The sequence below is a fragment of the Cyprinus carpio genome, chromosome B12 (assembly GCF_018340385.1).
Source record: "Cyprinus carpio isolate SPL01 chromosome B12, ASM1834038v1, whole genome shotgun sequence".
NCBI lineage: Eukaryota > Metazoa > Chordata > Actinopteri > Cypriniformes > Cyprinidae > Cyprinus > Cyprinus carpio.
In genome coordinates, this window is record NC_056608.1 from 23,524,327 (window position 1) to 23,543,830 (window position 19,504).

At 35.4% G+C, this 19,504-nt stretch overlaps 1 protein-coding gene across 1 annotated transcript in view; it reads left to right on the top strand.

Moving 5' to 3' along the window:
* Positions 1-19,504, top strand: part of LOC109077226 (disintegrin and metalloproteinase domain-containing protein 12-like) — a 93,825-nt gene that overhangs the window by 11,503 nt on the left and 62,818 nt on the right. Inside the window, exons 2-3 of the mRNA XM_042735998.1 lie at positions 9,263-9,366; positions 13,754-13,827. Coding sequence (XP_042591932.1) covers positions 9,263-9,366; positions 13,754-13,827 — 178 coding nt within the window. The remainder of the gene's footprint in view (positions 1-9,262; positions 9,367-13,753; positions 13,828-19,504) is intronic.

Sequence of the window (19,504 nt, forward strand, 5' to 3'; positions counted from 1 at the left end):
GAAGAACCTCTAATGTTACATCAAGAGCATTTTAAGATCAACATGAAACGTTTTCAAGCCTTTTTACTTCTGCAATCTGATGCATTTCTGAGCAAAACAAGATATTCAATAAGAAAAAAATAGGACAGAGCTTGATTTGGTTCATCAGGATTGCTGGGACTGTGAAAAGTGGATGATACGTACTAGAATTGAGCCTCGAGGGAACTTGAAAGCTACATTGATGAACGATTTTGAAGGCGAACATTTTTCTTTTTGAAATGATGTGCACTAGTTTTGCACAATAAGAGCAATAGTATATATTACGCCTAAATATATCCTAAAATGTGTGTTTCTGGTCAAAAACAACCAACTTTTTAAAAATTTTTTGTAAATATCTCATAATATTATCATTAGATCTTGGATTCAGTCTTTTTACTTTCTTTTGTGACAGGTTTCGTATTTATTTTTTGGAACTGATTGATCATAGGCCTCATTGATCTGAGTTTATGCACCTCAGTTTTTGAGTGAACAATGCCTAATTTATCCACAATTAATGCTTTTTTACACTCAAAAACTGAGGTGCATAAACTCAACGAGGCCTACATCAACTCTTGTGCTTCTGATTCTCTCTCAGTTGAAGTAGGCTGTCGTAAGAGTAACGTGTAAACAGAAATCACAGGTCTCGTAGGCTGAACCCCTCTGAGAGTTTCTGTACAGGACCCTGATGTCACCAGCGAGACATTAGTGTTTGTTTAGTGTCATCTTGCAGGCTGAGCTGTTTGAACTGGAGTTCGGCCAAAATAAACACTCACACCACAATCACAATGAGGAGTGGAACGTCAGTGAGATAAGAGCGATGTTCAGAGATGATGTCAGCATCACTCTTACTGAAGGCTTAGATTTGAACAATCCAATTTGAATTGCTTTAAGAATAGTTTGAAACTCTAATTCAGTTTGTGAATTTGAAAAGAGGTGGCAAACCGGGTGCAGAATTGTATTTTGAAGTAGAACTATGAATGTCTATGTGTCAAACTATGAATTGTGAACTATTGGCTTCACAAAGCATTTGTGTGTAAAAGTTTGAGTGTTTATAAGCCTGATGGATGTGATGAAGTGATTCAATAGATTGATTCTGTCTGGTTTCTGAATCAGTTCATAAGAGACATTTGTTTTTGATTCAGACTCTATATGTTTTTGATTGACTAAAAAGAATTGACTCATAATAGATAGATAGACAGATTGAATAATGTATTTGCTTCACACTGTTAAGAATTCATTAGACTGTTTCAATCTGGTACCAGAGTTTGTGAGATTTTTGAAAAAGTCCTTTAAAGAATCAGTTCATAGGAGTCATTTGTTTTTGAATCAGCCAATGCTGATTGCTCTGTATTTTTTGAATCAGTAAAAAGAATAAGAGTCCTTTGTTTGTGAATCCGATATTGTTGAATGTGCCATAGGGTTTTGTTGTGGAACCAGGACGGACAAACACTTCATTTGCCAGATTGCATTATCTGGTTTGTTTGTTGTGTGTTTCTTTTGAAAGTTTTATTTTTGAAGCTTGGCTATATTTAACGTATTTGTCTTTACCAAGGTCTCTTGTCTTGAAACATCTGTAGCCCCAAACTTACATGAACTCGTTCAGAGAAACACAAGACTCTTGGGGGTATTTCAGTGTGTTTTCACTGCAGATTTCCCTCCTTTATCCCAACATGATGTGAGCAGCAGCACTGATTACATTCATCTGTATCAGTGGATTATTTCATTATTCAGCATAAGCCGGATGTCAGCCTGTACTCACAGACAATTTCCTGTTTTCACCCGGTAAAGATGGAGATGGAGCTGTCTTTGGGTATTCCTCATCATCTGTCTCAGATTAACTTGAATTCTGATTAACCCCCTTTTTTTTCCCTCTTTTTCCTCACAGCCTGTGCTTTCTTCTGTCGCACGTTTGTTTCAAAGTGAGGACAGTTTGTCGTGTAGCGCTGGGATCTTCATGTTCTCACTAAGCGCATTGTCCAAAAGCACTGGAGGCACAAACCGTGTTTTTCTCTCCTGCATCTTTGTCTCGCTCTCTATCTGGACCACGGCCCGTGTTTTCTACGCAGCGTCTGTTTAAGCTTTCTTCTATTTTGCTCTTTTTTCATGTGGAGATTCATCAGCGTGTCGCCCGCGGCCGTGTTTTTCCATATTTAATCAAATGCAGTACAGCAGCGGGATGTGTACGTGCTGAGTGGCTCTCTCACAGAGAGATGCTGTCACTGAGCCGCGGGTGTTTTCAAAGACAACCATTAGTGCTTACCTGGATAGTGAGGCTGCATGCTGGAAAACAACTTACTGTAGTAGAGGACACTGGAGCCTTCCTGGAAAGACCAGCTAAAGCCATCATTTACTGGCTAGTTTGTGTTTGTCATGGCTTAAATGCTCATTTATGAGTGGGACTGCTTCCTGCAGGCCTGAGAGTGAGATATCTCTGCTGGTCAGTGTTGGTTTAGTGCCGGTCTGACCGCTGGCCCAGTTTATGCATGCTGTTACAGTAACAAGCAAAACACAGCTTCCCAAATTGGTCGACCACTAAGTGTGGATGGTATAATCAAAATGTTTTCGCTTGGTATGAGTAATTCTAAGCAACAGTGTATATTATGTATATAGTTATATTTGATGGGCGTTCTATGAAAATAATCATTTTTATATCTAAAAAGCCCATAAGTATTTATGCATAACTCAGTGAATAAAATGCTTCACAAATGAAAAGGACATTATTTATTTGTTTGTTTAATATCTTAATATATTGTAAAATAATTGATCATATTAAATCGCAATGTGATATTGCCATTTTTTGGATAATACTTTTTGATTAATAAAACTTCAAATGGAAGGTACTTCACCATTGTTTGTTTGTTTGTGAATTATTATGTATTTATGTTATTACGTATACTAAAAATAATTTATATATTAAAAAGCAATGCAGTAATGCTAGGTTTTAAATTATTATTTTAAATGGATACAACTTGATGAAAGATACTTCACCTCCATTTGTTTGTTTACTTATATTAAAGAAAAAAAAATATGTAATATTATATTTTTATAATGTTATCTCTTATATAAATATTTATTATTATTTAAATAATAATAATAATAATAATAATAATAATAATACCTGTTTTGTATAATTCTTATAAATGCATACAACTTAAAATCTAAAATGTGAAGTAACTTCACCTCTGTCTATTTACGTAATTATTATAGGAATATTTTATTCTATAATATTTTGTTTGTTATTTTTTTATAATAGTATCTCTCTTATATTCATATTAAGTTTTTATTTTCTATTTTTTTATTTGAAGCATGATGGTCTCAGAAGGTCAGATCATAACATACAGATGGTTAAGCTGATCAGGTAAGGTAGTCTGGTTAAAGGAGAGGAGAGACAAAAGACGAATCCGTCTGCTTTAGTTGAGGGAAAGGCTCAGCTCTGAGTGAAATGAGACTTTTATCAGCGGTGGATGAAAGATTTGGTGCTCCATTTGCAAAGAAAGAAAAAAGACTGGGAGGAAATGGTTCTTATTGCACAGGCTGTCATATCGAGGGCTTGTGTAAGACAGAAAACAGCCCGCCGGGTGTTCAGGAGGAGTGTAGGGGGCGTTTGCTCGTGCTGTACTGCCGAGGCTTTAGAAGGGGTTTGTGGTTGTTGTACTGAAGTGGTTGTGGGGCCAGAAACGCATGATTAATTTTTGGAGATGTTTTCCCTCACATCCCCTCAGGTCCAGATGTCAGACAAAGATGCTGCATGTGAACTTTTCTTCAGACTCCCTCTGGAGATTAGACGCTGTTTGTTGCATCTTGGCGTCGTGAAGTTCTCAGACCTACAGAACGCTCAAAAAACTTGAGATTGAAACACCAGATCTGACGGATGCTGACTTGACACAACTTAGGCATTCTGGGAAATCTTCTTTGAGATGGTTTTAGCAAGTTTAAACTGGTCTCCTAGCCCGGCTAAGCTGGCCTTTCACTTAATAAATGTTTTATGACCAATTTAATGTGTTCTTGTCAAATAAAAGTATTAATTTCCCCCCAAAAATATATTTTTTTTTTAATTTGTAATAAAATTAATTCATAATAAAAAATTGTAATATTTATAAATATAATCATAGAAATTATTCATGTTTATGGGTTTGTTTTTTTTTGTGTGTATGTTTGTATTTTATTTTTGTTTTTGTGAATATCTGTTTTTTGTGCCTGAAAATTGTTGAAAGTCTTTTTAAAACCACCAATATTTCAGCCTGACCAGATTGGAAGACCAGCGTAGACTGGTTTAAGCTTCTTTTTTTTTTTAGCCAGGGTTATGGAGACCACCATATTAGGCTACTGCTCAAATATCATTCTGAACTCAGAAGTTTCCTGAGAAATGATGTCAGTTTCATCCAGTTAAGTCACTGTGGACTTCAAGAGCATCTATATATCTACAGTATATACCAAATTTTGCTGTAAGTTTGATTGCATAATTGCTGTTAATAGTCTTTTATTGATTTTTCCGAACATTTCTGCCGCATGCATATAAACGGACAGTCATCACTGATAAGCTACTACTAAATATTGTAGAAACTTAATTTTCTGATTTGTATCGTAAAAAGCGCTATACAAATGAACTTGAATTGAATTGAATCTATATAGAGATATTTTACAGTCTCTGATGGTGTTTCCCTGATCAAAGCAGAAAACTGTCACTTATTCACACACACCCAGTGTGTGTGTTTACTGCAGCACTTCACGTATTGAAAAAAAGGATTGGTTTCGATTTGCATCTGGCGACGACACACAATTTCTGGGCCACCGCTTCAACATTTTATACCTTTATTATTCAGTCATTTGCTCTCATAAATCCAGTACAAAAGATGAGCCAATAAAGAACAAACACATATAACATCGACGCTCCCAACCGCACGCTCGCTTTATTGACTCAACTGCAGATGGATAAATAACAGTGTAATAGCTGAAGTTTCTCGCTCTGCTTTATTGAGAAAGTAAATAAGCTCCGGAGCCGCGCTCCCTCACCGCATCTCCTATAACTTAATAATTTACTGACTCTCTTAAATGGATCCACCACACAAGCAGGAGTCTCTGAAATGAACAAATACCGCTTGTTTTTTGGCGTGTGGGATCTCCAGTTACTCCGTTTGCAAGTGAACATTAAAAGCCCTGCTAACAATATCGTCTGTTCACCCTTAAATGTCATTCGTCGAGGTGTACGGCGTCTTCAAAGTCCACAAACATGATGTCGATTCCATGTGTGTGTCGGTCACGCTCATCAAACCGTGACATCAGCACAGACCGGGCCGCTCCGTCACCCGAACTAACCTCAAAACCTCGCTCTGCCGGCATCAGGCGGCTTCAGGAGCCGTTGGTGTTGGATTCAGATCTGTCAGGCTCTGGGTTTGATTATTTAGGATCCGTTTTACTGCCATGGAAATGATGGCTAATTTTAGGCCTACATCAGCCATTAGATAAACAGCCTAAGCTGTGTATTGGTGGTTTGGTGTAGCGGTTAAAGCTGAAGTCACACTGATGATACAAGGGGCAATTATTTTTTATTTTTTTTGAGCAATGTTGCTTGGGCACTTTCCCATTGAGAGAGGGTATAAAATTTATTTTTGGATAATTTAGACCATCGTGGGCTCTGTGTCTCACCTGGTTGCCCGGCAACATTGCTCATAAAGGTTCCCCGTGTATCATCAGCCTAAACTTTGTGTTTCTTTGACTTGAATTCATATGAATACATCACGGAAAGTGATTACTCACTCCTAAATGTTGAGCCTTATATACATAAACCGTAATTTTTGTTTAATTTGATCAATTAATATAAATATGTATTTTTGTATATACACATAAATGTGTATGTGTATATATACATTTGTTTAAATATTAAAAATGTATTTAAAAATATTATGTTTATTATTATTATATGAATATATTATAAAATACAGTTATTTGAACTTTTTGACCTTTTTTTAAGTAATTAAAACTTCTATTTGGATAAATTAATTGAAAGTCAAATAAATTTTCCTGTTGTTCATCAAAGAATCCTGAAAGAGTATCACAGTTTCCATAAAAATATTAAGTGCCACTCTTTTCAACATTAATGATATAAAAACACAGCATATATCAGCCTATTAGAATGATTTTTTTTCAAAGGATCATGTGACACTGAAGACTAGAGAAAATTCAGCTTTACATCACAGGAAATAAATTACATTTTAAAATATATTCAAATAGAAAGATATTTTACATTATAATTTTTACGTCACAATTTTAGTGTTTTTTCAGTATATTTAATTGAATGAATTCAGCCTTGATGAGCAGAAGAGATTTTTTTTTTGCTGTATTGTAATAATTATAATTATTAATTTTATTTATTAAGTTAAGAAAATTTTTTTTTTTGTTGTTTTGTTTTGTTTACTTGTCTGTTTAGTATTATCAGTTTTGGGCCAAAATGTCAGTTGAAAAGATTAAATGTGAAAACCAAATTTGATTCATGTGTTGTGTGTGAGTCTGAGACTAAAACAAAATTAGAGTGAAAATGAAGGATGGCAGTCGGCTGTGTTTCAGAGAGTCAGCAAATGTGCTGACCAAGAGATTTCACAATGTTATCTGTCCACAGTCTCTGTTTCTTTTCACAGTGTGATCAGTGAGAGGGAAACCCTAGTATCAGACATAAAGCAGACATAAAGTTGAGCTGACTAATCTCCAGCCTCAGTCTGAGAGGAAGACCTGCGAAGGGAGACATGAGGACAGAACTGAGGGAGTTTGATGTCTGTGAGATGAGACTGTGGGTCAGACAGGTCAAAAATGTGAAAAGCATCCAAAACCTAGTGAACTACCTACATGAGCATTAAAATCTGGCCAGTCTGGTGCATATAATTGGTGGTTACATTTGGAAATAGTTGTCATGTTGGATGTGTGCCTTGAAAATGCAAATTAACAAAGTGACAATAGTTGATTGCAACTGTAATCACTTAATTTCACACTTGCATGCGTTATGAACCAAACAGGAAGGCGTGTATGTATTGCAAAGAGGATGTTTCAGTTGTTTATAAAGCTTTAATGAAGACGAATCATGTGAGGCGGTAGCATGGAGAAGCTAGTGAACTCTTTTGTTTGGACTAGTGTGGTTTTCTGCACGTTCAGTGAGTTTGTATTGTAAACTGCATTCTTAACATCTCGCTGTGACTGCATAATGAAGTGTTTTTAATGGAATGCATGATTAACGAAATGAGCTGCTGGTGTCATTCTTGATAAATGCTTGATGTGCATGTCTGTGTTGTTTTCATCAGTAAGTTCAGTGAGTGTAAATGTGTTTATATTGTTGATGACTCTGTGGTAAACTGTATTGTCTGGGAGGAAACCATTTGCTTATGCTTTTACAAAATCCCAAAGGCTCTGGTCCAAAATACTGTAGTGAGCTGCTGTGATGGCATGGCAAAATAACCATGGCAATTATAAACACATTATAAAATAAATAATAAATAATTTTTTTTTTTTTTTTTGGAAATTATAAAATTATGAATTTACTTATTTTATATTTACATTTTATTTTATTTTATTTTAATTTTATTTTATGATTCCACTGGAGGTGTGTAGTCAACCCAAGTGCAGTTTATTGAGCAGAGTGTAATTCAAAATCCAAACAAACGAAGTCTTGACTTGGAACATACTTGACTTGGAACAGACTTGACTTGTAACAGACTTGACTTGTAACAGACTTGACTTGGAACATACTTGATTTGTAACAGACTTGACTTGGAACATACTTGACTTGGAACAGACTTGACTTGGAACAGACTTGACTTGGAACAGACTTGACTTGGAACAGACTTGACTTGGAACATACTTGATTTGGAACATACTTGATTTGTAACAGACTTGACTTGGAACATACTTGACTTGAAACAGACTTGACTTGGAACAGACTTGACTTGAAACAGACTTGACTTGGAACATACTTGACTTGGAACAGACTTGACTTGGAACAGACTTGACTTGGAACAGACTTGACTTGAAACAGACTTGACTTGGAACAGACTTGACTTGAAACAGACTTGACTTGTAACAGACTTGACTTGAAACAGACTTGACTTGGAACAGACTTGACTTGGAACAGACTTTACTTGGAACAGACTTGACTTGAGACTGACTTGACTTGGGACAGACTTGACTTGGCATGGCATGGCATGGCATGAACAGACTTGACCAGAAACAGACTTAGCATAAACAAAAAATAATTCAACCGACGGCAGGTTACACAGTACAAACCTAACAAAGAACAAAGGCAACGAGAGCTATTTATATCAAACAATGAGGGTCACATGACAAGAACCAACCAATTAGAAAAAAGACAACCACTAGGCTTGTTCAAGATGAACTATAGCCTACGGCTGGCAAATATAGAATGTTATATATATATTTTAATTTTAGTGAGCTGTGATGCCACAGGAAATTAACCATGAAAATTATAAATAAATAATGAAATATAGATGAATAAAATAAAATGTTTTTATGAATAAATTATGCATGAATATTTTTTATTGTTTAATAAGTAAAGATTTTATTTTATTTTTATTTCTAGTTTCCAAAAATTATATATTATTATAGTTCATAATGCAGTTTTGCAGTAACAAAGCCAATTTAAAAAATACCTCCATTGTGTGAGAGAAATTCAGAGATCAGTGATGCATTTTCATTTGAGTGAAAAGTATGATGTCAGTTTACATGCAGATATTTAATTTTGCAGTTTTATTTTAGGCCTGTTTTAATTTAAAGCTGTCTTGTGGTTTCTCTGAATTTTGCTGAGGCTGTCTGGTTGAGATATGGCTGATATGAATGTGTTATATGTACACATGATATTACTTTTATAGCATATAGAGACAGATGAGGCCACAGGAAAGAGTTTCATTAGGTCATTATAGAGGTCTGATCTAAATCAAATCAGGCCTGAAATAGATGTAGTTTCCAGGGAGATTGTAGTCAAGACAAACCTGATGTTTGAAAGCATTGATTAGCAATGTTGTGTTCATGGCATTACCGCAGAAGGCTACAAATGCTAATGCCAAAAAGATTTAAAATTAGCATGGATTGAACAAAGACTATCTGCGAGTGATTTTAAATAAGTAATGCTCAGCAGAGTTAGTCAGTGATTAGGAGATGTCGCCATTCAAAGAAATGTCTAGACTAAAGTTTGTTGGTTTGCTTTATTGTGGAGATCTCCCATGCTTGTTTTCTCTTTTTTCAGCTGCCTATCCAAATCAACACGCCACGCTGGAGCGTTATGACATAATCGAACCACACCTGCTCATTGGAGGACAGCAGAGACCGGTTAGTCTCATAAAGTCAATGGTAAGTCACTGGTAAAATCAAGTTCCCAGTTTTTTCACTCAGAAACACATTATGTCCATGTACACATTGCCGCTAAATTCAGTTGTCAGTTCACCTCTTATTGCTTAATCCTGCTCTGATCCTACACAGTTCCGTCTTCTACAGGAATAAAAACTGCATTCTCCATCCGAAATTCACTCCCAAAAAATGACAATCACATTTAGAGAGACTCTATATAGTGTGTACGGAACCATACTAAACAATTTAAACACGTAACACCGCAACAAATAGCTGTGTATGTGCGGTGCAAGAAATCAAATGGGTATGTTTTGACTCATTAGTGTTGCCAGATCTTGCTAGAAAATAAAACAAACAAATAAGAACAAGCTATTAATAAACTCAGATTCTAAAGACACATAATATGGCAACCTGCACCTGGACACTTTATTAACCCCTAATATATGTTGTTTCTTCAGTCGAGTCCAAACATCAAACCCGGAGACTATAATAAGCCTTGCTTATTATAAGTGGACATGGCAAAGGGTTGCCAAATCTGTTTTTTTTTTTTTTTTTTTTTTTTTTTACAAGAAATTGTGACCCTGGAGTACAAAAGCAGTCATAAGAAGCACGGTTATATTTGTAGCAATAGCCTACAATACATTGTATGGGTCAAAATTATCAATTTTTCTTTTATGCCGAAAAACATTAGGATATTAAGTAAAGATTATGTTCCATGAAGATATTTTTTACGTTTCCTACTGTAAATATATCAAAACTTAATTTTTGTCTAGTCACCACTGATAATGTAGAAACTTATTTTTCTGTAAAGCTGCTTAGCAACGATTTGCATTGTGAAAAGTGCTATACAAATAAACTTGAATTGAGTTGTGTATGATCATTATAATATAGTGGTTTTCAGTTTGCATAAAGGTGACTGTAAAATATGTACTTTAGGTAAGGGAATTGCATATTTCAAGTATTGATATTTGGGATATGTCATTGGGCTACTTTTGTATGCAGACCTGGCAACCCTGGCCCTGTAAAGCTGACTTCCAAACAAACAAAACTGTAATTCACTCCCATACGGCTGTCACTTCTGAAACTTTATAGTGTGTACATGGCCTATGAAAGTGAAAGAGTTGCATATCCCTATAGTGAAAAATAAATACTTAATATCCTTGAAATACATTTATTTCATGCTAAGTTTACTTACTTGTACTTTAAAGTCTATAGATATTATTCAAAGATCATACAATCCTCATCAAAAGTGACATTAAAACACATTTTAGACTTAATATTTAGAGAAGTGCATTGTGCACAAGTAATATGCCAAGTGGAGTTTAATTATAATTTGTATATCTGTAAGTCTCGAGTTATCTGTCAGTATATATGTTAATAGATTTGAACTATACTTAGTATGAAATAAATGTATTTTAAATATATATAAATATATATTTTTTATTAGGGATGCCATTCCTATTTGACTTTTAAAGTTAAAGTTTGTGTTCTCATCATCGATTCTGATTACATGCTGGTTGAACAAGGAGTGAGTTTGAACTGATATGTTTTGGGAAGCGGTGAGCAGACCTGCCTGTGAGGGAATATTGTTCCCGGAGGGGATGTGTTGCTTTTGTCCTTAATGAAAAACATTTCTCAACCAATTTATGGAATGAAGACGTGCAGAGCTGTTTTGAAGCCCATTTGTTTCATTTATTTTCTCTGAGTCTGTTGTTTTCTTACTGGAGTTTGTAAAAAGGTTTTACAGAGAGATGTTACATGTGTACCGCCGTGAGCAACAATCTTAAAGAGAAAAGCGGACCACCCAGGGATCTGTGTGGAGATTCAGAATTAAAAATGTAGGGAAAAAGGCCATTGAACTAGTGTGATTTTGTTAAATTGTGGATTGTGACAAGGTCCTGTGAGATGTAGCTTGTCTAAAATGATGCCTGTGAAATATCACTACTTGACAAAAGCATTCGAACCTTTACTTTAACCAAACCTGCATGTTGATAAAGTCATGAACATCAGCTTCCAGCTTTTCCTCTGATTCATGAATTCTTTTCAGACCTTGTAACATTTAAAGTGGTTACTTTAGTTAGTGTCCTAAAAATGTAAAATGTCATTATGTCAGCCATGAATTTATATTTCTGCCTCATACGACTTTATTTCTCTTGTGGAACACAGAAGTAAAAATCTTTACACATTTTTTCCATACAATAAACAGTCTATAGTGATCACTTCTGTCAAGGTTCAAAAAGAGAGGGGGGGCTCAACAAAAATGTCACAAATAGCCATCAAAGTATTTAATGTGCTTTTAACAGACAGCATTTTCAATATCTAGAGCATTTTCAATATCTAGAGATGAACAAAAAGCATCCCTCAAAAGCCTGACGATCATATTTGAGACTCACATTTCAACATGATTTTTAAAATAATCAAGTAATGGCATGTAGTAAAAGCTTTTTAGAAAAGTTTTGATCTTGGTAATAATTTCGAGGCCGATTTGCGTATCAGCTATGAGACAGTAGGCTTCAGGGTTAAAATTAAAAGCAAAAGTATCAGCGTAGGGTTTTAAAAAAACATGCGGATGAATAATGATGACAGAACTGTCATTATTAGGTGAATTATTCTATTTAACTTGGTCATTCCAGATTGCATAAGCTTTTATTTTCCAACCCTTGTAGATTTTATTTATGGTCTTTTGCTTTTAATATATAGGACAGTCAAGGGAGGGAGTAACTCTGGGAATATAGTGGGGGAAATGTATTGGCACATAATGCAGTCTGGACTCACATCATCAAAAACCGAGCACATGCTTTACCTGCCGTGCCACGGCTCCTCACATGTGTTTTTCAGATCATTGTTCTTCTTCATGACCCAGTTGGCACAGGCACACTGCCTGACACAATGACATTCTCCTGTAAAGTTTCCCGGAGCAGCACAAGAACATCCCTGAATACTCCCAACACCACACGTCAAGCCCGGGATGAGGCTCTTCAGCTGGAATGCTGTGTTTTGTTTTTGTAAGACATTTATTATTGATACTGACACTTTAAACTTGTGTTTCGGCTCATTTTGCTCCAGTGCACCAATGGCTGTTTGGATCCTCCAGGTGGTCTTTGATAAAATTGAGATGGGAGTTAATGTTATTGTTGGAGACCAGTGATTATCCAGCAATGCAAGTCTATCATATTCCTTTTCAGTAAATTTATGAATTAGTGATGGAGACTGTGACCAAACAGATCCGTTCATTGACTCTTTCACCAGTAGGGGGATAAAAGTCAGTGCCAGTCACATTTGAAGACCCTTGGGAGCTTCACCAAGTTCTTTCGTACTTCTTGCTTTGAGGTTTTGCAATGATTTGACATTGGAAAGTCTCTGAGGAACCTTTACAGAGGTGTTAAATTTGCTCCATTTGTTTGCTTTTCTATGGATTTATGGAGGTCAAAGTTGTTAGCGGCGGTTTTGTAACCAAGTTGCATCCACAAGAGTGTCAACCCCCAAATGTCTTTTCATCAGAGATTTATAAATGCACTCCTACAAACTCACAAACTCTCAAAGTATCCCATGCGGTTTAATAGTTTTTCCAACAAATACAGAATGCTACATCCATGCATTCAATAAAAACAACAGGCCACAAGTTGATGTACATTACAGAGATTTGAGATTTTTCCTTTGTTTTCCATCACTAAGATGAAGGTCAGCCCATATTCTAGATCAAATTTGTGCTATACACTTAGCAAACTTTCTCTCATGATCCACCTCAATGTGTATGTGTCACGGTCTTAGTCGCACATTAGCATGCATATGCAATGACGCATGGCCCTCTTCATGTTAGACAGATGATTCATGCTTATTTCTGCTGTATTTTGTCAACGCCTGGCTGGTTTAAATCCATTTCCCTTAGAGCCTCAGAGTAAATCTGCCGAACTTTCAGACTTACAGAGCGTGAATAGAATTAATGTCAGAGAGAATTGAAACATAAAACTAATCCTGACAGCTACAGACTTACGACACAATGGCGGATTCATTTTATCCCGTACAAAGGCCCACTCAAAACTGGAAATATGCTTTCTCTCACTGTCTATTGGTCTGAGGACTTGCATTGTCTTTAATGCAATGTTTAGAACTTCATCTTCCATGAATATAACCGCTGACAGAAGCCAACATGAAATGGCTATTGCAACCAGTTTTACTTTCATAATATGGATTTAAATACATATTTTAATGTCATTCTAAACCCACTTTCTTCCTTTTTTTTCTTTTTAGTTTTATTTTTCACCATCCATTAATGTGGAGGAAGCAGTTTAAGAAATTGTGACTTTCTTGTTTCGGATGTTTTGATATATACTGTATATATTTGTTTTCAGAGAAAATGCATTTCTCTTTCGTCTTTGTCTGGTTGTAGGGTCATCCTGGATCACTGAAGGTGCTGATTGAAGTGGATGGAGAGCAACTGCTACTTGCTTTGCAGAAAAATGAGTAAGTCCTTCATTAATCTGTCACTTTACCAAATGTGTACCATAGTACAATTATGGGAACAGAAGGTAATACCATGGTACTTTGATTATACTATGCCAGGGGTTTTCAATATTATAAATGCCACAGACCCCAAATATGATCATCTTCTTGTGAAGGACCCCATCATAAAATTAAAAAAAATATGTTATAAATATGTGAAAAAATAAATAAATAAATTATATATATATATATATATATATATATATATATATATATATATATATATATATATATATATATATATATCACATATTTGTAAAACATAATTTTTTTCCAACCCCCTGTATTGCTGTACTGTTACAATTTATTTATTAAGTATTTTAATAATTTTTTAAGTGTTGCTTTTATTTATTAGTTATTCATTTTTACAGACTTCTTAGCAATCCCATGGTCGCTTAAAGAAAATCATAGTATTAATTTTGTACCCATACTTTCTTTCATCCTAATCTGAATTCATTCATAGATATAAATGCATGGTATCTGTGTTGGTAGTTCCTTTGTATGACAGAAAATGCCTTCACAATTTTATCATAGTTGCAACACTATACAATTAATATGTGATCACTTTAAAAACAGAATCTGAATCTTACTGCCATTTTATTATTATGGTTTTTTATTACTGTTCTGGCTAATACTAAATTTCAGTTTTATTGTACTCCTTGTTTTTTCTTTTTTCTTTTTCTTTTTTGGTAATTTTGGGGTTTTATCAAAGTTTTGACCATTGACCTAGAACATGCATGAGTGTTGCAGCAATATGTGCATTAGCATAAATGAAAGCAAACTTTTGCCATTTAAATATGACATACTATGGGTCCACCGTTTGTTGACACACTTATTTAGTGTATATTTAACAGGATTGTCAGTTCTTGCATCGTGTTGCTCAGAATAACATACCAGAGAAGCTATTAGTTTAGTCCCTATTTCAGTTTGGTCATTGATTTCTACATAAGGCACTGTAGTATATCTCTGTCTGCCTTGTAAGAATCCATGTATTTTTGCTTTTGAAGTCTGTGTTTCAGAAGTGTATGACCAGTGTGAAGCGGTCAATCAGGTCGATGTAATGAAGCTCGTGTCAAATGAGCTCTTGCTGGCTGTGTTTTTGCATGCAAATGAACATTCGCCTTGACAGCTTCATGCCGGAGGCGACAAAACACCACAAGAGTCTAATTACCAAATCTACAGATTCCCAAGCTCTTCATTTGACATGCAGCATATCATCCAGAGAGCGAGAGTGTAGGTTTGAAGGGTAGGTGAGCGGTAATGACGTACCTGAGGTCTGAGAACTCACCTCTGAATTTATTCAGGTTGACACTTATCTTCTTGTTGAAAGTGACTGAAAACCCTTCTCTGGTATGAGCATGTGTGAATGTGAACCAGAGCGTGAAGAGGAAAAAAGAAACATTCAGAGATTGCAGCATATTTAAAGTTGCAAGTGGGAGAAATTGTATGGTGTAAGAAGTGACCTAGAAGTTTTTAGAATTACTAGAAGTTATAGGCTACATGCACAGTGCTGCTTAATATGGCCCGGATCTTGTTTTCTTATGAGACAGGACACAAAAATTGTGTTTTCAGTTCTGATCTTGGCCATGTGACTTCAAAGTATACATTGTACAAAATCTGAGTCCAATTTTTAGTCATTTGATGTAATCAGATCTACTTGTTCAGACAATGTATCAATATCTGTCATGTTAATGATTTCAGTTACTGTCATCATGGAAAAAGACTGCATTTATTGGATCAGAAATACCAGAAGAAGAAAAAAACCATAATATTGTGAAATAATATTATTACAATTTAAAATAACTGATTTCTCTGTGAATATATTGTGAAATGTAGTTTATTCTTGTGATCGAAGCTGAATTTTCAGAATCATAACTCCAGTCTTCATTGTCACATGATCCTTCAGAAATCTAATATGCTGATTTGCTGTTCAAGAAACATTATATTATTATTATTATTGTTTTATCAATGTTGAAACAGTTGTGTTGCTTCATATTTTTGTGCAAATCGTGATGCATTTTATTTTTCAGTATTATTTCATGAATAGAAAGTTCTAAAAGAACAACATTTATTTGAAATAGAAGTCTTTTGTAACATTATAAATGTCTTTATTGTCACTTTTGATCAGTTACAGTACATTCTTTAAAAACGTTATGAACAGTATTATATACAAATATGTTTTATAGACAGAAAACCGGTATTGCCATAAAGCCTGTTTTCCACAAAACCTCAGTGTTATTGTGACTTTTGGCTGGGGTTGCGGTGGTCAGACAGTGTTGTGTGGAAATTAAATCCAGCATTTGTTATACTGTATAAGGAAGAGAGCGAGTGAGAGAGATCTCGTGTGAGTCTCCTGCTCCAGTGAAACTGATGAATTCCAGTTGTTGAAACTGGATGAAGCAAAGCGGAGCAGAAAAAACATTCGTCAAATGAAATTATCAAAATTGAAAGCTCAGATTTGTTTTTCATACTCTCTAATTTCAGCACAAGAAGTTCAAAACGTTGTGGGTGGTGCTCAGCACACAGATTTACAGGGTCAAAGACTTCAGTTCTTTCTTAAGCAGCAGTGAGGCACATATGATGACCGCCGCTTTATGTTTCTCATTTTCCTATTCTTTTAGTCTATGAATGCTTGATCACAGTTTAGTCACTGTAAGACTATAGCCGAGACAAAGCAGTAGATGTTCACTGAAATAGGTTATGCATGTTTTCTGTAGGAAACACGAGAACAGCATGAGTCCTGTATTAAGTTAGAAACAGTCTCAATACAATATGATATTTTAAGGGTCATGCGTGTGTTTAGTATAAGTATAGTTTACCCAAAAATGAATATTCTGTTATTTAGTCACCTTCAAGTTGTTCTAAACCTGTATGAGTTTCTTCTGCTGAACACAGAAGAAGATATTTAAAGAGTTGCTGGTAGCCACTGACTTCCATAGTAATAATGAACTATGGAAGTCAATGGCTGCCGCAACTGTTTGCTTACCAACATTCTTCCATTGATTTTGATTCCATAGTATTTTTACCATTTTTTCCCCCGAAGTCAGTGGCTACTGGCAACTCTTCTTTTGTGTTCAACAGAAGAAAGAAACTTTTACAGGTTTGGAACAACTCGACGATGAGTAAATGATGACAGAATTGTCATTTTTGGGTGAACTATGCCTTTTTAATGGAAGACAGTAACGACATATAAAGCTGAATTAAACTGTCAAAAATCTCTCTACGAGCTCCTCAAACTCAGTTCATCTAGATAAGAACATGAATTGAATTTAATCTTCTTGATTTAATTCAAAGCCCCTAATTAAGTTGTATGAGTAAATTTAATTTCTGTGAATAACCTGAACTGGAAATGGACTTAAAATTGGATCTTTTCCTCTTCAAAGAACAGAACAAAGTACATTATTCATCTGCCTAGTCAAATACAAAAGTATAATTTTGCGAACAGTGGGGTGGCATCGCTCGTGTAGTTTCTGAGATTGTAGGGAGAATTGAATTGTAGGACACTAGACTAGATTAGGACACATCGGTATGTTAGTGTACAGGTTATTTAGTGCATTATTTATTCTGCATATACTCAAGTCAGGACCTTAATTGGACCTGTAATATTTAAAGTAAAACAAAAGCCTGCGGAAGTGATTTTTGGACTGTTCCCATGGTAACACGATGGGCGTGTGACATAGAGACACAGGAGTGGAAAAGGAGACAATCTCACTGGAAAGCCTCTCATGAGCGCTGGAGACGTGTCATTATCAGAGACGTGACCTCCGTGTGTCAGACAGCAGAACAAGAGCTCCACAGCACCTTCTCACATTATCATGAAGTGATAAACCCGAGCGGGTGATGAATACGGACTCCAGCAAAGTGTTTCAGATGAAACACAGAGGCTGATTCGGAGGAACATTAGAAGGGAAGATAAGATTCACATGTAACTTAATCCTATAGTCGAAGCAAACCACTTCTCAAACTTGAAGGAAGTGGAAGTTCTGTAAAAAGAAAAAGAAAATGTGTTTACGATAATGAGTAAATACTGACTGTTACTTTAATCCAGCAATAGCGTTCATATTATAATCTCACAAACACGTTCATCTGCACAGACTGAAAGATGCTTATAGCAGCAGATCCACAGAGACACACAGACTCATCTGGAAAAGTATTTCAGCATAACTGGAGCTGTAATGTGATGAACAGAGAGGAGAGGAGAAGAGGCCTTGATTCATGATCCAAAAAATATCTGTCAAATAAGAGTTAACTGAGAGCGTATCACAAAGGAGACCTGAGTCAACTTTTAAGTTAATGCAATGTCAACGCAAGGAGAACTGACTTATTTTGCACTAAATTCAGTTCCTAGTCAACTAAAAAAGTGCAAGTTTGTGACCACGCAGTTTTTGCTCATTGTTTTGATGTTTCGGTGGGACTTCAGCCTTGATATCTGAGCAGCAGCTGCATGCGATGCTGAATGTTGATCATGTCACAATTGAAACTGCAATCAGATTTTCTGACCAAATCATGCACAGATGAAAGCATTAGGCACTCGAATAATAAAGGTGAGAAATTTTTGAAGAAAAGACGAGAGAGCAGCAGCACAATGAGGTTCGAGTCATGAAAGAGAACGAGAGATGAGCGAGAGAGACATCCATACAAAAGACAAGAAAATGATGCTTAAGAGAACGAAGACTGAGACAAACACACCTCCTCCTCGATCTGCATCTTGAGGGTTTAGGTGATGTTTTCTGGGTTTCTCCTCTAATTAATTTGTAATGTCAAGGAGCTGGTTCCCTGCGATAATCACCGCTGTAAGCCGGCAGATAACTGGAGCTCTTGATAAGACCGTCTGAAACGCTGTTATGAGGCTCAGCGCTTGAAGGTCTTGTTTTTCCAGTCTCATCTGCACTAATGAAGAGCTGGAGTCATGGAGCTGCATCGTTTGCTAACAGTGTAGGTACAAAGAACTGTATTACCATAATCACTTGCCTGTAATGAAGTAATGCAAGGGGAAACTTTTAGATGTTCAAAAATGTGAAAAAAAGATGAATTATTATTATAATAAATTATTATTAACATAAATATAATATAAATATTACAAAATATGAAATTAAGAATGTATGTAATAATAACTATGCACAAAATATATAATTATACACACACACATAATTTATAGGCTATTGACAAAAAAATACATAATGTATATATATATATATATGTTGTGCAATATTTTATTCTAGGCCTAGACTTAATGTTGTGCATTATCAACTTTCATATTTGATTTAAAAAGAACAGCTGTATTTGTTCAAAACTGGGTTAATTGATGTGGTGTGTGTGTGTGTCTTTTAGTTGCATTTTCTTCTTTTATTTAGTACTAAATGTGCTGCCAAAATTACAGATGTGCAGAATTGTTCTTTTGATAATAGATTTCATTTTAAAAGCATTAAATTACTTGCACAGAATGACATTCAGGCATTACTCATGTCAGCTGGCCCTTATACAGTTTTCATGAACATTTCTCCATATTTTATGCTCTGTACAGTGACTTCATGCTTTTACTGACCAGCTCGTTCGTGTTCTTTGTCCTTATAAGGTGGACGCATGAACCAGACGAATCAAAAGATGGATTTTGGGAGTTGAAATGGAGCCATTTGCA